Below are 20,317 nucleotides of genomic sequence, written 5' to 3'. Positions count from 1 at the left end.
CGTCCCCATCTAGAGGAACCTACGGAGACATGGGATCCTGGGACTGGAAAAGGAGATTTGGTGGTAAAAACTAAGGGAATATGAATAAAGTATGGACTTGTGGCTTCCCTAGTAGCTCAGTTGGTAAAGAATCTGCCTGCAGTGCAGGATACCCAGGTTCGATCCCTGGGTCAGGAAGATCCCCTGGAGAAGGGAATGGCAACCCACTCCAGACTTCTTGCCTGGAGAATCCCACGGACAGAGGAGCTTGGTGGGCTACAGTCCATGGAATCGCAGAGTCAGACATGACTGTGCAACGAAATTTCCTTTCCTTTTATTAATAAGAATGATTTAATATCCATGGGTTTGTTCTGACAAATATTCCCTACGAATGTAATTAATGTGAAGTTACCAATAGGGGAGGCTAGATGTGGCCTGTATAGGAACTCTTTATACTGCCTTCACAACATTTCTGTAAATTTAAAATTGAGATTTTAAAAGCTTTTTTTTTTTTTTTTCACAAAAAGGAGTTAACCTGCTTTTGTAAACCTATGTTAACTTTCCCAAGTAGCTATATTTCCTCAGTGTGAGACTGAGACTGATTTATAACCCACAGTAGACATGCTACTAGTCAGAAGTCAGAAACTGTTGCCAGTCATGTCGTGCTATCTTGGTTATCTTGATTAAAACTTGATTAATAGGTCAGTTTCTGCAGCATCCAGATCATTTGTATGGCTCCTCACAGAGAACAGCTTTGTTAATTTTTAAAACTGTCCAGAGCCGGCCCTTTGACTCATGGTAAGACATTTCCGTGGGTGCGGCTCATGGCCCCGAGTTGCTAAGATGGCAACTTGTACCAAACAATATGTCAGACTTGCCAGGGCTTCATTTATCAACGGAGGAGACTTCACTCACCACCAGCAGCGCCTGTTGAATTGCTTACAAACTCAGTCCCAGCCACAAACCCATGGTCATGGATGCAATTGAAAATTCTTGTCTTAGTTCCATCATTTCTAATGTCCTTTACAAAAGCAACCTAATGAAGACAGATGTCATTTTTCTGTTTGACAGGGAGAACCTGGCGATCTGGGGATAAAGGGAGCCATTGGTCTTCGGGGTCCTCGAGGCTTGCCGGTTTGTGTTTTATTCCTACTTTTGATCTGGCTCTTGGACTCTTTTTAGTTCGATAGGTATCTCTTGATGTGAGAAGAAGGGCCCTTCACTTTCTCTCACTTTGAGTCTCTAAAGTCTTTAGAGTGGTTCTCTAAAGAGTGTGATGAAGATAACAGCCCAATCTAGTTGTAGAACTTTCTAGCAATTGAGATTTCATCTTCGTCTTGGCCAGCTTTTCCAAATGACAACTTCCCAGGTCCCAAGCATCCTGGGCAAGGGTACTCTTAAAGCCAAATGACAAAAGGGACAAAGCCTGTGCTTGACATCCTCCAACCTGCTTCCACACTTTCGTCTCACCCAAACCCCTTCATGGGAAACCCAGTCCACCCTTCCACCCATGCTAGGGGCTTCTCACTGAGGCCTGTACAAGGATCCAGCAGCAGCCAATACCCAGACACTTAGATCTTTCTTTTATCCAGCAAACTGAAATGCTTCAGATATAAGGTATATCTCTATATAAATACAAATGTTACCCAGGAGAGATAACACTTCTGCCTTCTTTTATTAAGATTATTATACATCTGAAGTTTTCTCATTTCATTCTCAGAACACGATTCGCAGGTGTAATTATGATTTTTCCTTTATGATGAGACAAGTGAGACTAAGTGACAATGCCTTGTCTGCATTTGCTACTGAGAGTTCCGTTGAGCGTCACTATGTCAGTGGCCTGTCCCCGAGGGAGACTCCTGCTGCTTGATTTTTCCTAAGCAAAACAAAAAACTGTCTGTCTAGTTCTCTTGTGAAGAAGCCTATCTGCATCTGCAGTTGGGGGTGTTTGTAAATAATTGCTTCTTCTTGCAGGGTGATGACGGCAACCCAGCTTATGGGAGTGTTGGAAGCAGAGGAGCAAAGGTAAGACGCGTCGCCTGAAAGCCGGTCACTTTCAATTCTGTTGTTGCTGTTTTGGGCCGCATTTAAGAGGAAAAAAAGGAGCGAATAAGGTAGCCTTAGATCTTTGGAGATAGATTTTGATCATTTATTTGATGATATCTTATGGAGAATACAGTAGGAAAACACTTGATAGTTTAAGGGGCATGCAACAATTGAAACTCGAAATTAATTTTCAGTTCTTTGCAGAGATGCGTATTCAGGGGCTGACTGGTTCCAGCTTGAACACGTCATCTAATCTAGAGCCTGAGGGAGGCTGTAGACATATTCCAAAATATGTCCTCTGAATATGTTTACTCTAACTGTTTGTGAGGAGTTCTCCAGGGCCTTTCCTAACGCAATGGGCCAAGCAGTAATTTTAAGATTAAACCTCATAACTTTATATGAGAATTTTAACTTAACATTGTCACTGAATACTTCAGTGCTGGAAGTAAGACAGATAACTTTACCCAAAGCAGTGATTGCTATATACCAACAATAACCACTTAGAAATCATAGTAACACCCATAAAAACATAATATAGTTAAGAATATCCTTTCTACAAAAATATTCAAGACCTAAAACAAAAATTACTGGGATATAAAATTTAAGTAATTGGAGACATAACAAATACTTGTTGGAAAGTCTAAAATATTACAAGGATCAATGTAATTTCAAGTGAAATCCCAATGAGAATGATGTAAGAGGCTGTCTAGAAGGATAAACAAACCCCCAAAAGCTAAAATTTCTTTTTAAAAAACCCTAATGAATGAAGGATTTCCAGTGAAATTTTCATGGAAAGTAGCCTTAGTATTTGATAAAAGTGGAACTATTGAGTGGCTAATAGCCCTGGAATATTGAAAGTGTTAGTTGCTCAGTTGTGACTAAGCTCAGTTGAAACCCCATGAACTGTGACCCTCCAGTCTCCTCTGTCCATGAGAATTCTCCAGGCAAGAATACTGGAGTGAGTAGCCATTCCCTTCTCTAAGGGATCTTCCTGACTCAGGGATCGAACCCGAGTCTCCTGCATTACAGGCAGATTCTTTACCATCTGAGCCACCAGTGAAGCCACTGAAATATTAGCCGCTCTTTAAAATGAATGTGAATGCTTTTATACATAATACATAGAACTTAGGTGACAATGTCAAGTAAAAATCAAAAGGTAATAAGAAAAAAAAATGTATCCTAACTGTGCTAAAATGCATTTTTAAAAGATTAAATAAAATATGGCAAAAACTTTATAGTAATGGTTCTGGGAAGTGAAATTTGGGTGAACTTTCTTCTTTCTGTCTTTTTATTATTTTAAATATATTTGAGGAGATATTACTTTTAATGTCAGAAAACAAACATTATCTTAAATAAAATACTTTTTTCATCAAGTTAGGATTATCATACATTTACAACTATAGCCTGTGGCCAAAGTAAGGTAAACAGAGCACCAGAAACCAAACGATCAGATTTAGTCTGCAGGCTTCCCCAATTTCTCCCTCAAAGTTGAAATCCAGTTTAAGAACACTGTTTCAGAAACACACGGTCAGATCACCAGCTGTCCTGTTGAATGTCTACATTTGAAGGAGAGCCAAGGTGTACGTTTTACCCATTGATCTTAGGTTGTCATGATGTTTTGGTGAGACCGGTCAATAGTTTAATTTAGAGACCGGAGTTAGTGTCTCAGACCATGCAGTACAGTTTGTTTTGGCCCTTTGTTGGTTCAGAGGCATTTAAAATAAATAAGGCAGCAGGCAAAATTAAAGTCAATGTAAACCGACGCCAGTGATATGTGCATATATTAATTTTCTCAATTATAGGGGCAAGAAGGATTCCCTGGAGAAATCGGACCTAAGGTACTGTGTACTTTATGCTAACTAGAGATCAGAGATGCTCCTGGGTTTATGAAATGTGTTATAGGACAAAAGAAGAAAAATTAATTATAAATGAATAAAAAGAAATCTTTATGGAGCAAGGGGAAAAGAAAGAAGCAGGCTTTTAAAAATAATCTTTTATTTCTAGCTTTTTAATTCACTAGGAAGAAATCATCCATATTTTTCTCCTCACGTGTCCTCCTCCCCCTCTACCATATGTATTTTCTTCTTTGCCCAAAGGGAAGTAAAATGTGAGAAAAACCAGAATTACCTGATCTCACTTGCCTCAGTTCTCCTAATGTGTTTGTAAGTCACCTTCAGGTAATAAGTTTAGCCATGATGTCCTCTAGCTTAAGGCTTCCACTCCGACTGGAAACACTGACTGAGCTCAGTAAATGCCAGCTCCTGTGATAGGATCAGGGGACAAAGTAAAAAGCACGGTCCGTATCTCCAAGGAGGCTGTGTTCCATCTGGAGAAACAGAGAAATAAAACAGTGAGACTCCAGGGGGCTGTGCTGAGAATCAGAAAATGGGGTTATCAGGGCAAAGACACTTCACAGAAGGCTATTAAAGATAAAAGCATATGTGAAAAATGTCTTCATGTTGGAACCAGTATAAAAACACACTGAGATATACCTCTTTGGTTTTAGTAACCGTTTTGTTTTATTTTTCTGAACTTATTTAGGGTGAGGTCGGGGACCCTGGTGGCCCAGGACAAACTGGACCCAAGGGCGCTAGAGGCAAGACGGTGAGTTTCGTCGGTCATAAAAGCCTTACAACCTCAACTACCGTGGGAAGTCCTTTCTCAGGCTCTTACAGTCGTTTGAGTTGGCACTCGGTCCCAAAAGCTTGTAAAACGTGTAGGTTTTGTTAAGGCAAACTTGGGGCAGGGAGATGGATATTTGGCTCCTTCTTTGCCAGCAATAAGGCAACGAACCATTGGCTCTTAGTGACCGGGTTCACCTGATCTGACTGATAAGGTACCAATCTTAACACTGGAAATAAATTGTGCATTTTTTTTTTTAAGGAACCCTTGTGGTCCAAAACAGTGTTTGCATTTAATCCTAGCCCCTCAGCAGACCTCATGTAACTTACTGCCCACTGGCGTCTTATCTCCCTTGTTAAGGTCTCGTCTAACTACTTTAAGGAGATGATCTTCTCCCAATTTAGCTCAGGAAAGTGCCTCTTGAGCTCTCTGAGAAAGTTTCCATTTATCATGTAAGACGGTGCCTAAAGCTTTGGGCCACTCAGAATAACATCCCATCTCCCGTACCCTAGAAGCATCCGCACTCGTAACTTGAGCTTGCCTCGGGTTCTCGTGGGCTAACAATGGCTTTTGCCTTTGCTGACTCTATTTACCATACATTGCAAAAGTGAGATGGTCACTTTATAAAAGACACAATCTTATGACAGTCATCTCCTGAGACTTTATCTCTTTTCATCAGAACAACTCCGATCAGGTAAATAGATCTTGATACCATGTCAATTTCTGGATAAGAAAAACACAAAGTCTGATGAAAAAAAAAGCTGTTACTTGAGGCGGCTTTTCAGTTTTGTCACCATAGTTAGTTTGACCCTAATCTGTTTTCTCCTACAAAGTATAGCGACAACTGTATGCGAAGGGACTATTCATGAGGGCTTTAGGGGTACGAAGTAAAGAAACTTCTTTCCCTCCATCCTGCTTTTCCCAAGAGGCCTGTTTCCTGGCTGTAATTCTTTTCCTTATACATGTTTTTGGTTGACTGTCCCTTAACATTTTTGGTCTCAAAGGAAAAAAAAAAAAGACTGATAAAGATAATTGGAAAAGACCTTCAGATTAATCTAGATGTCATCTGCATTGAAATACATCTGGATCTTTTCCCTCAACGTGTTAATGAGGTAGTTTACCCTTGAACACTGGAGGCCCGTAAACACGGCCAGCAGTTTCTTGGGTTCTCTTAGTACCCAGTGACATATTCATCATTAAAAAAAAAAAAAATATATATATATATATATATAGCTAATGGGGAATATATAATCTTTTTCTCTTGGCCTTTGGTTACTTCATTTTTTTTTTTTCCCACATTGGACAATTTATCACTATCTTCAACTTGTTTATTTCACCTGCCAATCTGCCTTTTTCTACAACTTGTATTTTTGAGTTTGAAGTTTAGACACTGAAAAACTTCCAAGTTTTCGTTGGAGGGTTTTGGTAATAAAGCTTTGAGTATCTCTTTAGTTCTCTTGGAATGATTACATTCCTAGTTTGCTGCTGCTGCTGCTGCTGCTGCTAAGTCGATTCAGTTGTGTCCGACTCTGTGCGACCCCATAGATGGCAGCCCATCAAGCTCCCCCATCCGTGGGATTCTCCAGGCAAGAACACTGGAGTGGGTTGCCATTTCCTTCTCCAATGCATGAAAGTGAAAAGTGAAAGTGAAGTCACTCAGTCGTGTCCGACTCTTAGGGACCCCACAGACGGCAGCCCACCAGGCTCCTCCGTCCATGGGATTTTCCAGGCAAGAGTACTGGAGTGGGGTGCCATTGCCTTCTCCGACATTCCTAGTTTAAGTTTTCTAAATCTTTACCTTTTTTCACCCCAACTGAAGCATTTGTTTTTTCGTTTTTTGTTTTTTTGAAAATGCCATAATTTTTAACCTGCCTTGTTTGGGGTATAAAGGTATGTTTGTATTTATACTTTTTATCAACTTTACACGTGCACACCCTTCAAGGCAGGGCTCCTCAGCCACAGTACCACTGGCATTTTCAGCTGGGTAATCGCTGTGGGGGCTGTTCCTTGCTTTGCAGGATGTTTAGCAGTGCCCCTGGCCTCTACCCATGAGGCTCAGTGCCACCCACCCCCCTCTCCCCATCATGACAGCCAAAAATACCTCCAGTCATTGTCAAATGTCCCCACAGGAGTCAGGGTTGAGGGACACAGACTTGCCCCCAGTTTTTTTTTTTTTTTTTTCGTGCCTGAAATTCTTTTTTAAACTATCCTATCCAGTCCCACCACTTCATGGGAAATAGATGGGGAAACAGTGTCAGACTTTATTTTTCTGGGCTCCAAAATCACTACAGATGGTGACTGCAGCCATGAAATTAAAAGACGCTTACTCCTTGGAAGGAAAGTTATGACCAACCTAGATAGCATATTCAAAAGCAGAGACATTACTTTGCCAACAAAGGTTCGTCTAGTCAAGGCTATGGTTTTTCCTGTGGTCATGTATGGATGTGAGAGTTGGACCGTGAAGAAGGCTGAGCACCAAAGAATTGATGCTTTTGACTGTGGTGTTGGAGAAGACTCTTGAGAGTCCCTTGGACTGCAAGGAGATCCAACCAGTCCATTCTGAAGGAGATCAGCCCTGGGATTTCTTTGGAAGGAATGATGCTAAAGCTGAAACTCCAGTATTTTGGCCACCTGATGCGAAGAGTTGACTCATTGGAAAAGACTCTGATGCTGGGAGGGATTGTGGGCAGGAGGAGAAGGGGATGACAGAGGATGAGATGGCTGGATGGCATCACTGACTCGATGGATGTGAGTCTGAGTGAACTTCGGGAGTTGGTGATGGACAGGGAGGCCTGGCGTGCTGTGATTCATGGGGTCGAAAAGAGTCGGACATGACTGAGTGACTGATCTGATCTGATCTGATTTTTGTTTCATGGCTGAAACATCTCATCTCTCTAAGGATATAAATTAGTACTTTTGAAGTCTCCTTTGCCCAACATAGCCTGTTCCTGGCAGTGTTTTTTTCTGCCCTGCTCTTTGTCTCTCTCTGCCCAGCTCACGAGTCTCTCTATTGAAGAGTTAAGGACACAAAATCTAACTGGAAGCCCCAAGGAAATGAATGGGGCTCGTCAACTACAAGTTTCACTGAGGAGTGATCTGACTGAGTTGCTACTTAGCAAACATCTGAGATCAGCATCCTGGGGTCTTTCTTCTCTGTCTAGTCAGATTCCCCTGAAAAGATTGTTTCAGTCTTCCACCTAAGGGTGAAGGTCTGGCTGCCAGCTTTCTGGGACCCCCCGCTTTCTAGGGGTCTCACATCTATTCCTCAGCTTCAGATTGCCTTGTATTCTGGACCGTACCACCAACCTTCAGCTCTGCCTGGGTTTCCTGGTGTGTAGCCACCTCAGTTTCACCTTTGCCATCAAGGAGAAAGAAGGGACATTCGACTCAACTGTTGAGAATGGGGAGGAAGCCCGGGAATTCCCCAACCAAGCTGCCTTATTTGCCCTCTCTCCTACACCCGCACTTCTAGAGGTACTTTCTGAGAATGCATCATAAAACACTCAACCTCCTAGCTTTCCCTGCTGCTGGCCTAGGATTCAGCTTTTTCAGCTCTAAGTCATTTAATGCTTTCCAGTTTGAAAGCTATTGTCTCATTTCTCATTCCCCCTATGTTTGTTATTTTTTGTCTTAAAAAAAAAAAAAGTCTGCTTAGTATTATTTTAGTAAAACACTGGAGGGAACAAAAGTAAGCACTTATGTCCAATATACATTTTTCCCCCCTGGAGGTTAATCTATATCTTCTAAATAAAATAGTAAGGTTGCATTTTGTCTTGCTTTGTCACTCAACCCAGCATGCTGTGCATATCATTGGAAGACACAAAGGTCATCTAGTAATTATTTGCTATTTAATAGGCAATGGTTTTACAGATTAAGTTGGTTTTAAACAACCTTGTTTTTCACTCTCATAAAGCTTGTACATCTCATGACATTACTAATGAACAAAGAAATACTGTCCTAATTTTTAAACTAAATTCTTGCTTTCTTTATGATAAATTATGTTGTTGAATGCACACACGTAAACTAAGTAGTCAACAGCTGGTGTTTTTTTGCTGCTGCTATTCCCCATTTTACTACAGATATTTCCAGCCACGTGTTCTATGCTTTCTTGTGGTTCTTTCAAGGGTTTTTATATTTAAATTTTTGCTTTTCTGAGTTTTTTTTGTTGTTGTTGTTTTCATGTGTTTGTTAGTTTAGTCACCTACTAAATTCAGATAAATTGAGATAAAAATTCATTTAGATAGAAGTTTCTCCCTTGACCCAGCAATTCTAGTTCTAGCAATCTTTCTTAAGGAAATAATCAGAATTGCACATATGACTTTATAGTGGCATGCTTATTGCAACAACAGCAAACTTAAATGCCAACAATAAGGAACTGATTAAATAAATCAGTATATTCATTTGATAGAATACTATGGCAGCCATGATGGAGAAGGCAATGGCAACCCACTCCAGAGTTCTTGCCTGGAGAATCCCAGGGACAGAGGAGCCTGATGGGCTGCTGTCCATGGGGTTGCAGAGTCAGACACGACTGAAGAGAAGTAGCAGCAGCAGCAGCATGGTGGCCATGAAAGGCAATTTTTGTGAAAGAATATTTAGTTACATGAAAATGTCCAGAAATACATGTTTAGTTTAAAAGGCAGCAATAAAAAGTATATAAATATATTAAGATGGAATGTAAAATACCAGATATGAACTCTAATGTAAACTATGAACTTTGGGCGATTATGATGTCAATGTAGGTTCATCAGTTGTAACAAATGTACCACTCCAGTTGGGGATGCTAGTAACCGGGGCATCTAGGAGTGTGAAGGATCAGGATACATATCGGAAACGTATGTAACTTCTTAATTTGTTTTCTGAACCTAAAATTGCTTTTAAAAAATACTCGTTAGAATTAAAAATAAAGACCATGATTTTAATCTAAATATATATATATAGATAGATAGATAGATAGATATAGATATAGATATAGATACAGATATATATAGAGTAACACCAAAAGGATAAATAAGTAAAATACTAGAAGAAGAAACAACAAAATGTCAGCAAGTATTATCTGGGGGAGAAGAGGCTGCTGAGGATGTTTTTCCTTCTGTGTGCTTTTTGGGAATCGCTCAGTTTTCTAAAGTGAAAGTGTGCTGGGGTCCAGCCCCAGCTGATCCAGGGTATTTGAAGGGGAGATAGCGTCGCAACTATTTAAATATTCATCAAAGATATAAAGAGTAGTAGAATGAGGATAGCTCAGTAGGAAAATTCAGTGGAGAAAAGAGGCTGAGTAGCTTGGTTTACGCGGAAAAGCAATATAACCTGTGACACCAGGTTAGCTCTGACCATGGACGCCGCAGGCGCCCTCTCGAATAGCAGAAGGTGCCCCACCTTAGACACCTTCTCAAGTGGGTCTTAGAAGCCCAGGCAAATAAATGGTCGAAGAGGACCTCCACACTCCAGATGGAAACTTCAGCCGGAATGTGAAAAGAATGACATGGGGAGACCAAGCTTTGCTGAGCAAGGCCCGTAGCTTTATTTTCAACAGGGGCTTTTATACCGTAAGTTGCACATAGAGGATAATAGGGGATGTGAAATCATACAAAGTCAGCAGTCTTTGATCCTTATCAAAAACCAGAGTTTCTTTCCTGCAAATTTATCGTATTCAAATGGTTTAGGTGATTTACATCATCTTCTGGCCAGAAGGCCTATTAACATTTTATGACTCTTGGCAAAGGTTTGTCAACTGTAAGACTTATTTTCTCTAAGAGTAATTATTTTAAGGTTTGGCGCCATCCTCCGAAGGCGTTAGATAAAATTGCATTCCTATAGGGCAGAGGTGCAGTGGGTTTACAACAAAGGAAAGAATTTATTACCTTAAGGGTCTAAAGTTGCTAACACCAAGGCCACTACTTATTTTTTCGACATACCAACTATATTAATTAATACACATTCAAGGATACAATACAGGGGATGTGGAAACTTGGCAGCAAGCATTGTCTCATCAATGAAATCTTTTACTAGTTTTATTCTGACAGTTTCTAACTCTCTGAGAGGCTCTAAGCTAATTGAATATCTTAAGCTTCCCGTGCCTCTCGAGGCTGGGAGACTGTAAACAATCATATGCATAGCTGTAGGAGTCCAGGTAAACTTGTCAGGCGAGTTAGAGAGCTATCTGAGGGGTTTGGATTTAAACACTCCTAATGCCCAGGAGCTTTATTAACTGGAGCTGTCAGTTAACTCTTTATCAGAGAGAGCGAGATGGTGGTGGGGGACAGCCCCCAGTAAAGTCGGAGGTGAGAGCACAAAGCAGTAAAGTAGGCAGACTCTGGTTTTTGGGGGTAGATGCTCGAGAATATCCAGCGGGACTCCTGAGGCTCGATCCCACCTTTACGTATGCCGAGCCTCCTTCCTCATGACCTTTGTCATGAGTGGAGTGCCTCTCGCCGGCTCCCGGCAAAAGTGTATTGCTTTTGAAATGTAAAACACCCACATAGCACACAAACATATATGTATAATTTTAAGGTAAATAAATTCTGCTTTAAGGTATCTGCTGGGCTTCCCGGAGAACCAGGATCCCCTGGGGAGCTGGGACCTCCTGGACGCAAGGTAAATCAAAAACCCATAAATCACATCAGCTCCTTTTCCAGATAAAAAGTCAGTGCCCGAAGTCTTCATTATCCAAATGCATATGCTTTCTGTGTTTGCAGCTTGTCAATGATTTCCACCACTTTTCCACCTTCAATGTCCTCAGGGAGAGGAGGAAAAAAAATGCTGATTAAATATTAGTTGCTATTTCTCGGGTGGTGGGGGGAACCGAGGAAGGAAGCAAAAAGACATTTCTTATTTCATCTAGAATGAGGTTTCTCAATGATCAGTGAATTTTATTTATCTGACCAATCCTTGCCTTTTTTCTCAGAGTCAGTGATCAGTGAATGAAAGAAAGGGAGAGGAAATTAACAAATAGTGAATAAGCTCCCAACAGTGCATTCACATGGAACTTATTTTCTTGAGGAGTTTGGGTGGGGCGCCGTCACATTTTTCCCCGTCTCTTTGAGCTCAGCCAGACTCTTCCTGTTCCAACTTGAGACTGAACAGACGAAATACAAAATAATTCCACTTTGTTCTTTCTATCCCCTACCCAGATAGATAGAAATGTACATATATATATATGTGTGTATATATATATATATATGATCATATATGTATATATGGTCATATACATATATATATATATATATACTCATTTTTGGAAGACAGTGCGGATTGCCTTTCCAGATATTTGGCCTGTCTAGGCCCTTTGTCATCCAGCTGATGATGGGCACAGATTCAGGCTCTGCTCAGCGGCTGCCCAGTGACCAAGGCAAAGTGTTGGGGAACTCGATACCTCTGCATTAAGGAGGGCCCGGCACAGGGGATGGCTCAGCCTTGTCTAGTTCTAGCCCCAGGGTCTGCTGCAAAGCTCTCCCGGCCGGTGTCTCATTGCCAGCTCCGTCTTTATCTTCTGGACAACCCTTATCGTCCAGAGACACAGCAGGAGGACAGTGGCCGCTGGAGGCTCACTACGTACAGTTCCCTCCCCTTAGAACGTTATTGTTAATCTAATGATGAGTATCCTACAGGGAGTTTTTTTCTCCCTCTTAGTGAGAATAAAAAGGTTAAGAAGCTATCTTTTTCTTAGAGTAATGTTGATGCATATTCTGGCTCCTGCGATGTGCTTCCAAAACCCTGAAACCACATTCTTTTTGTTTCCCCAGGGTGTGAAAGGGGCCAAAGGATTGGCTTCGTTTTCTGTATGTATCTGTTGACTCCAACAGAGCCCAAGCATCCCGTGACATTTATTTATTTCTCAACTTGCAGGACCTGGAGTCTGTTGGTTAATTCATTCTGTTTTATCTTTTGAACTGCAGACATGTGAGCTCATCCAGTATGTGCGGGACCATAGTCGTAAGTACCGCGCTTAGGATGATCACCCGGGGTGTCAGCAATCGTAGGAAAAAAGCAGCAAATTCTGCATTCAAAATTGAGACTAGTTACCAGACAGTTTCTTAAAATTAGCGATGTCACTGTGTGTATTTGGAGGTGGCATAGACTGATGTCTATTAACTCCCTCTCTGGCTCCCAGCATGTCTACTGAAACGCATCCCAACACTAACGAAGGATACATCTAGTGCTTTTAATCAGGGAAAAATGAAGATAGGAGGTCAGAACTCTCCTGATGGTGAGATCAACCAGTGAGGAGTCACATTAAACTTTATAAAATTATTAACCCCTGACAACAGCTAAGGATCGAATTCAGCTGCTGTGAAAGAGCCAGCCATGGCAAGGAGGTATCCTGGCAGGTGGGAACTCTGACCTTTATCATTCCCTGAGAAGGTGTGCTTGACTGCCTTGAATTAGACTCATTTGCTTCTAAAATTACCCAGTCTACCTGTATTTTCTTTACTTTCAAAGTTTTAATAGCAAGAAATGGGTTTTGATTTGGCAAAGGCTCTTTTGAATTTGCTTTGAGACCCTTAGAACAGGCTCTTCTATCAAAACGTGTGTTAGCAGCATCAAAGGAATGCCATGGACAAGATGAGGAGACTTGGTTGCTTAATGTTCACCTACAAACGACTTCTTAGATAAACGTTAGGATTCAAAGAAATGTCACAGTTCCCTCAAGGCATCTGGGGGGAGAAAACAGACAAATTAAGATCCTATTTCTGGAGAGAGTATGGGTCTCAAAGACAGACTTTGCAAAGCTTTGAATGCAGTGCTGATCTTAACTCTGCCTTGTAGCAGAATGGAACCATCCATTCTGGGAATCAAATCTATGCATTGGATCATGAAGATTGCTTGCTTTGAGGCTGGACTAACAGAGTGGGCTTTCTGATGTTAGAGCCATATGACATATATTGACTCAAGGGTAGACCCAAGTGTGATGAGATCTGAGCTTTCAAAATGTGAGTGATTTAACACAGAATTATAAATCCAAAACGAGGTACAAAACTGCTTCAGAAGTGTCATTTAGAACAAGAAAGAAAATTACAGCCAATGACTTCTGCCTGTTATAAAAGTATGTAATCATGTGAACACACGGCTGGGCCCTTCTCAAGGCCTTGCCAGGGGCCCCTCGGGTGAGAGGCTGGCAACAGTGCTGCCCAGAACTTTCTGCAATGATGGAAGTGTCCACTGTACTGTCCAACATGTAGCCGCTGGCCACAGGGGAATTTGAGCCTTGATGGATGGTTAGTGCAAGTGAAAAGCTGCATTTATCTCATTTAATTTAAATTAATTCAAATGTTGATAGTCACACGAGACGGGTGGCCTTCTTATTGGACAGTGTGGCCCTAAAGTTTAAGCTTCATTTGTGTTAGCTGCTCGTCGCATCCAACTCTTTTTAGACCCCCACGGACTGTAGCCCCCCCAGGCTCCTCTGTCCATGGGATTGTCCAGGCAAGACCACTGGAGTGGGTAGCCATTCCCTTCTCAAGGGATCTTCCCGACCCAGGGATTGAACCTGGGTCTCCTGCCTTGCATGCAGATTCTTTACCGACTGACCCACTAGGGAAACCCACATAAGAGAGTAATCTGTCAACTTTTCACTTTCATGCATTGCAGAAGAAAATGGCAACCCACTCCAGTGTTCTTGCCTGGAGAATCCCAGGGATGGGGGAGCCTGGTGGGCTGCCGTCTATGGGGTCGCACAGAGTCGGACACAACTGAAGTGCATTGAAGTTGAAGATGTTTGATGCTCTGTGTCCCAGAAATTCTGTTTCGACACAAATCCCTAGAGAAAGCTTCATTTACTTAAGACTAAATCTATCGAGGATGTTTACACATACACACATGTATATAAATATGTATATATGTGTACCTATATGTAATCAATAGCTATAGACACCTACACAGGGAAATTTAGAGTGAAAAGGGGTTAAGACCTTTTAACTTTCCAAATTCGGTGCCTCTCTCTGCAATGTGCTGCCCCCTCCCAGGCAGAGAGCCTTTGCCTCTGGCAGCTGGCTGCCTGCTGCTGACTTATGGCCCTCCCGAGTCTCCAGCCCTGTTTCTCTGTGGAAGGACCTATGTTTTTACCAAGATGCTTGATCTGTCTGCATATCTTCAAACACTATTTGTGGCCTTGATTTGTTGAGTCGTCTACAAAAAGCTCACGAAGTAGAGTCTCGGTTGCCATGATTTCTTACACAATACAGAACGCTGTTCTCCTACCAAATAATAACCAAACTTCTTTTGTTCTTCTTCCCCAGCTGGCAGACAGGGTGAGTAATTTTATTTATAGCATATTATAATCAAGCTCCAAAATGTCGCACATCTGGAAAGATGAGTTAGAACATTGTGTTGCCTGCCAAATTATAAAAAGTTTATCTAAGCCCTCTTGGTAGTACAGCCGTAGCCCTGCCTCCAATAAATCACTCACGTTTAAGCTGAGTCTCACAACTCTTTGTCAACCAAGTGTTTGATCTTTTAATTATTAACATTTTAATGACTTCCAGTACCATTTACCTTACCAGTAGACTTTCTGTAATAATATTTTTTCCTCCCTCCCTTTTCTCTCTCTATTTATGTCTGTAGTCTAGTTTTTAAGGATTAAGGGCAAAGGGCAAAAGTGCATGGAATAAAGCTAGGGATGATAAGATAGCAAGTAAGCTACATGTGTAGCTCAGATAGTGCTAAAACCTATGGAGATCATGGCTGATGTTAATTACCAAATTGGCTTAATATCTTTCTGGGCCAGTTTTCAGGAATATTATAAAAACTGGATACATGATGTTTCTGTTATAACCCAGAGGGCGATGGCCCTCCATACCTTTATACCCTTATACTTTTTTTATATAAATGCATCTGTGCCCTCTGGTTGCTTGTTCACTCATCCAGCAAATATTTATTGGAAGCCCATTATATTGCAGTCTCTGTCCCAGACAGTGCTGACTAAGAGGGGCATAATTCCTGTCTTTGGAAGCTTCCATTCTTGTGGAGGATCCAGATAAGTGAACAAGCAAAAGAATTACAGAATCCTTTGGTTACTATGAAAGAGATAAAGAATGGAATATTCTGTTACAGAATAACATTAGAGGAGGGGAGAAATGCCTCTGAAGGGCGGGTTCATCAATGAGGCAATGACACTAAAGTTTGGATGAAGAATAAAAAAGAAGCTGGCTTTGCAAGATCCCGGCAGGGAATCCTGCAAGTGCAAAGGCCATAGCACAGGAGAGACCCAGGTGTTTTCAAGTTCCTGATGGAAGCCCACGGCCACAGAGACTTGATGATGAGGGGGACGTGGCATGTGAAGAACTGGAGAAGGAAGCAGGGACTTTCCCACTGGGTTTTGTAGGTTACATTTAGGAGGCCAGGTTTTATTCAAAATGGAATGGGAGGGCATTAAAAGTATTGAAGGTATAAAAGTGAACTGACGAACAAGTTTTTAAGGTTTATTTTGGCTGCTGTGGGAGAGTGCATTGTAGGGAAAGTGAAAGTTATTAAGTCGTGTCCGACTCTTTGCCACCCCAAGGACTACACAGTCCATGGAATTCTCCAGGCCAGAATACTGGAGTGGGGAGCCTTTCCTTCTCCAGGGGATCTTCCCAACCCAGGGATTGAACCCAGATCTCCCGCACTGCAGGCAGATTCTTTACCAGCTGAGCCACAAGGGAAGCCCAAGAACACTGGAGTGGGTAACCTATTCCCTCTCCAGGGGATCTTCCAGACCCAGGAATTGAACCAGGGTCTCCTGCATTGCAGGCAGATTCTTTACCAACTGAGCCACCAGGGAAGCCTTGTAGAGAGGATGTGTGTAAAAGCCAGAGGACTCGTGTTAGAGGGAGGGGCCGTGTGGGGCTCTTCTAGGCCAGCCTGGCAGTGGCCTGGACGGGCCTCTGTTGCTGGGTGGTGGTCCCCTGGAGGGGCCTGGGTTCGCCTCCCTCTGTCCTCATTGTCACTTGCTCTGGGCTGTGCAGTGACTGTCAGCACATCGGTCCTCCACTTGGGGACTCACGTCTGGATGGGTCCTCCCCAGGGCCTCTACAGTCCAGCCCAGCGTTCCTGAGAATCCTCGGGGTGCTGGCAGCATGCTGGTGAGCCTTGAGGGATTTTTCTCGAAAAGCTTGAATTTTTTGTTATCGTCAGCCAGTGTGCTTGTATCTTTTTCCCCCTTTACAGAGCTGAGGCTGCAATGCTGTTATTGCTGCTGTTGCTCCCATGTGAGATAGCAGCCCAAACAAAATCTACTGGAAACTTGGTCATGTTTGGTCACAATTTTACTCGGTTTTTATGGTAAAATTGCCATGACCTTGATTTTCTGAAATTTCTGAAATTTTTAAGTTTCTGCTCAGCCCACTAAATTAGACTCAGAAGATAGTAATTCTGCCCTTCTGCCTTGAGACGCGCAATTCGGGGGTTGAACATTTATTCTTGCTAGGCCTTTTGCCTGTGAAGGTCCCAGCGCCTAGGACCAGAAGGAGATGATAGCCTGGCACTAAGGTGATGGGGCTTCCCTGGTGGCTCAGTTGGTAAAGAATCTGCCTGCAATGCAGGAGACCTGGGTTCTATCCCTGGGTTGGGAAGATCCCCTGGAGAAGGAAATGGCAACCCACTCCAGTATTCTTGCCTGGAAAATCCCATGGACAGAGGAGCTGGCAGGCTACAGCCCATGGGGTCACAGAGTTGGACACGACTTAGAGACTAAACCACCACCAAGGTGATGAGGTCCAGGTGGACCAGCTGAGAAGGTGACCCCCTCCTGGGCCCACTTGGCCAGACACTGTGGGTCAGAGTCCTGAGCTTGCCTAGGAAGAGCTGACTTGCTAGCCTCTGAATGAGAGGAGGCCCCCCTCCAAGGGAAGGACATCCCTCAACTTTCCTCTTTACCAACATGCATCTCAACACCAGGCATCTCATCCATCCTGAAAGTTCTTTTCTTCTTCCCGTCCCTGTTCCAAAGAACTGTCCTTCGTTTGCTTCTTTTTCATTCAACCTTTATGAGACCCCAGATACATGGCAGGGACTAATCATCTGGCAGATCAAGAGAGACCGTCTCTGTCTCCAGACTTCATAAAGTGGTGGGAGAGGCAAACGTTCCTCAGATAATTAGATATAAATCTCTGACTGTGGTAAGTGCAGGATACTGGGATTAGAATGAATGAATTGCAATCAGTGAATAAATCTTGACACATTCGAGTTTAACAGTCTTAAAGTTTCTCTAAGTAAGAAGGCATATTTATTGGTTAAGTTTGTTTTTCTAACATAAATAAAAATTCATCAGTTAACACTCTCCTTATTCTTTTAAGTAATATAGCTCTTCTCTCTCTCAATGGGTAAGTCAATAACAATAATAGTAATGGCGGGCATTAATTGAGCACCTGGCGTGTGCCTGGCACTATGGTCCCTGTCCATCACCAGCTCCCAGAGTTTACCCAAACTCACCCATTGAGTCAGAGATGCCATCCAGCCATCTCATCCTCTGTCGTCCCCTTCTCCTCCTGCCCTCAATCTCTCCCAGCATCAGGGTCTTTTCCAGTGAGTCAGCTCTCCGCATCAGGTGGCCAAAGTAGAGTTGATTACAGTATGTTAGTTTCTGCTGTACATAAAAGTGATTCAGTTATAGACATACATACATGTGTATGTATATATATTCTTTTTCAGATTCTTTTCCATTGTGGTCATTACAGGATATTGAATATAGTTCCCTGTACTCTACAGTAGGAGCTTGTTGTTTATCTATTGTGTATATAATATTGTGTATCTGCTAATCCCAAACTCCCAATTTATCCCCAACCCCTTTCCCCTTTGGTAGGCATAGGTTTGCTTTCTATGTCAGTGAGTCTGTTTCTGTCTCATAAATGAGTTCATCTTTTGCTTTATTTAAGAGAGCAAAGTCAGTTTTTAGAACATAATCTTAATTATTCAAGATTTAAATATTTAAGTATGTGTTTTACTATTTGAGTTATTAACATTTAATGATTTAGTTGTTTCCATATTTTAATGTTTAACATTTAAAATTACTTAGCCTTCTATGTACGCATCATTTTTTTTTTTTTCATTTTAAGCGAGTGGTCTCATAGTAAGGTGCCTGTTCTGGCCTTTCAGGAGCGCCTCAGTGCCCCGTGTACCCGATGGAGCTGGTGTTCGCGCTGGACCAGTCCCGGAGCGTCACAGAGCCCGAGTTTGCGCGGATGAAGGCGATGCTGTCCTCCCTGCTGAGCGGCCTCCGGGTCCGGGAGGACCACTGCCCCACAGGTGCGCGCGTGGCCGTGCTGGCCTACGACTCCCACGCCAGACTCCTCATCCGCTTCTCCGACACGTACAGGAAGGACAGACTCCTCCGAGAGATCGAGGCCCTCCCTTACGAGCGCTCCACGGCCAGCAGGGACATCGGCAAGGCCATGAGGTTTGTCTCCAGGCACGTCTTCAAGCGGATGCTCCCGGGGTCTCACGCCAGAAGAATCGCCACCTTCTTCAGCGGCGGCCCGTCTGTGGACCCCCAGACCGTCACCACCGCTGGCCTGGAGTTCAGCGCCCTGGACATCATCCCAGTGGTGATCGCCTTCAATCAGGTGCCTGCCGTCCGGCGATCGTTTGCGGTAAGAAGGGCCACCTGCCTCAGAAGTCTTCTCTGTCTTTCTGCCCGTGTTCAGGGGCATTTACAGGAAAGCGTGGAGCTAGGCAAAGTTTTTGTTACTATGTACCAGGAGCATGCCAAGCCCTTGATACCCACCTTCCTGTTTAGTTCACACAAGCAGTGTGTGAGCAGTGTGTGTGAGATGGGAATCACTGTTATTCCCACTGTGTAGATGAGAACACTGAGTCTGCAGAGTGAGTGAGTGAAAGTTGCTCAGTCGTGTCGGACTCTTTGTCACCCCATAGAGTCCATGGAATTCTCCAGGCCAGACACTGAAGTGGGTAGCCTTTCCCTTCTCCAGGGGATCTTCCCAATCCAGAAATCAAACCCAGGTCTCCCACGTTGCAGGCAGAGTCTTTAGCAGCTGAGCCACCAGGGGAGCCCAAGAATACTGGAGTGGGTAGCCTATCCCTTCCCCAGCAGGTCTTCCCGACCCAGGATTTGAACCTGGGTGTCCTGCATTGCAGGCCGGCTCTTTACCCGCTGAGCCACTGGGGAAGCCCAACAATACTGGAGTGGGTAGCCTATCCCTTCTCCAGCAGATCTTCCCAACCCGAGATTTCAACCAGGGTCTCCTGTATTGCCGGAGGGCTCTTTACCCGCTGAGCCACTGAGGAAGCCCGAGTCTGCAGAAGTGGACCCATATGCCCAGGTTCACACAGCTGATTCGTGGCAGAGTCAGGGCTTGGATCCAGGCCTCTATTCTCCAGGACTCCCTGAGTTGGCTCTGGTGTATAGATACCAAGTTGGAGGGCCAATAGATACTCAAGGATGTCACTGAGGTGGCCAGCGTGTTGGTCTCTGCTATGTGATGGGAACCCATGGACCGAGTTTATAACGTTACCGATCGTGTAAATATCCACCCTTTATGAAGGAAGAATCATTCCAGTTACAGCCTCTTAGGTTGAAGATTAAAAATCTTGCCACATAATATTTCTATTGACACTTTATTTTTCATTCTTGAGTGCCCAGCAGCCTGTGGGATCTTAGTTCCCCGACCAGGGATTGAACCCTCACCCTCAGAGGTGACAGCATGGAGTCCCGAGCTCTGGACCACCAGGAAAT

The 20,317-nt window shown here is 43.2% G+C and overlaps 1 protein-coding gene across 1 annotated transcript in view; it reads left to right on the top strand.

Moving 5' to 3' along the window:
- The window catches only part of COL6A6 (collagen type VI alpha 6 chain), a 115,992-nt gene that overhangs the window by 72,624 nt on the left and 23,051 nt on the right, over positions 1-20,317 (top strand). The window contains exons 24-32 of the mRNA XM_015474150.3: positions 1,051-1,113; positions 1,954-2,004; positions 3,828-3,863; positions 4,567-4,629; positions 11,182-11,244; positions 12,393-12,428; positions 12,546-12,582; positions 14,886-14,897; positions 18,721-19,214. Coding sequence (XP_015329636.1) covers positions 1,051-1,113; positions 1,954-2,004; positions 3,828-3,863; positions 4,567-4,629; positions 11,182-11,244; positions 12,393-12,428; positions 12,546-12,582; positions 14,886-14,897; positions 18,721-19,214 — 855 coding nt within the window. The remainder of the gene's footprint in view (positions 1-1,050; positions 1,114-1,953; positions 2,005-3,827; positions 3,864-4,566; positions 4,630-11,181; positions 11,245-12,392; positions 12,429-12,545; positions 12,583-14,885; positions 14,898-18,720; positions 19,215-20,317) is intronic.

Source organism: Bos taurus, chromosome 1 (genome assembly GCF_002263795.3).
Source record: "Bos taurus isolate L1 Dominette 01449 registration number 42190680 breed Hereford chromosome 1, ARS-UCD2.0, whole genome shotgun sequence".
Taxonomy (NCBI): Eukaryota; Metazoa; Chordata; class Mammalia; order Artiodactyla; family Bovidae; genus Bos; species Bos taurus.
This window is presented reverse-complemented; position numbering and strand designations above follow the sequence as displayed.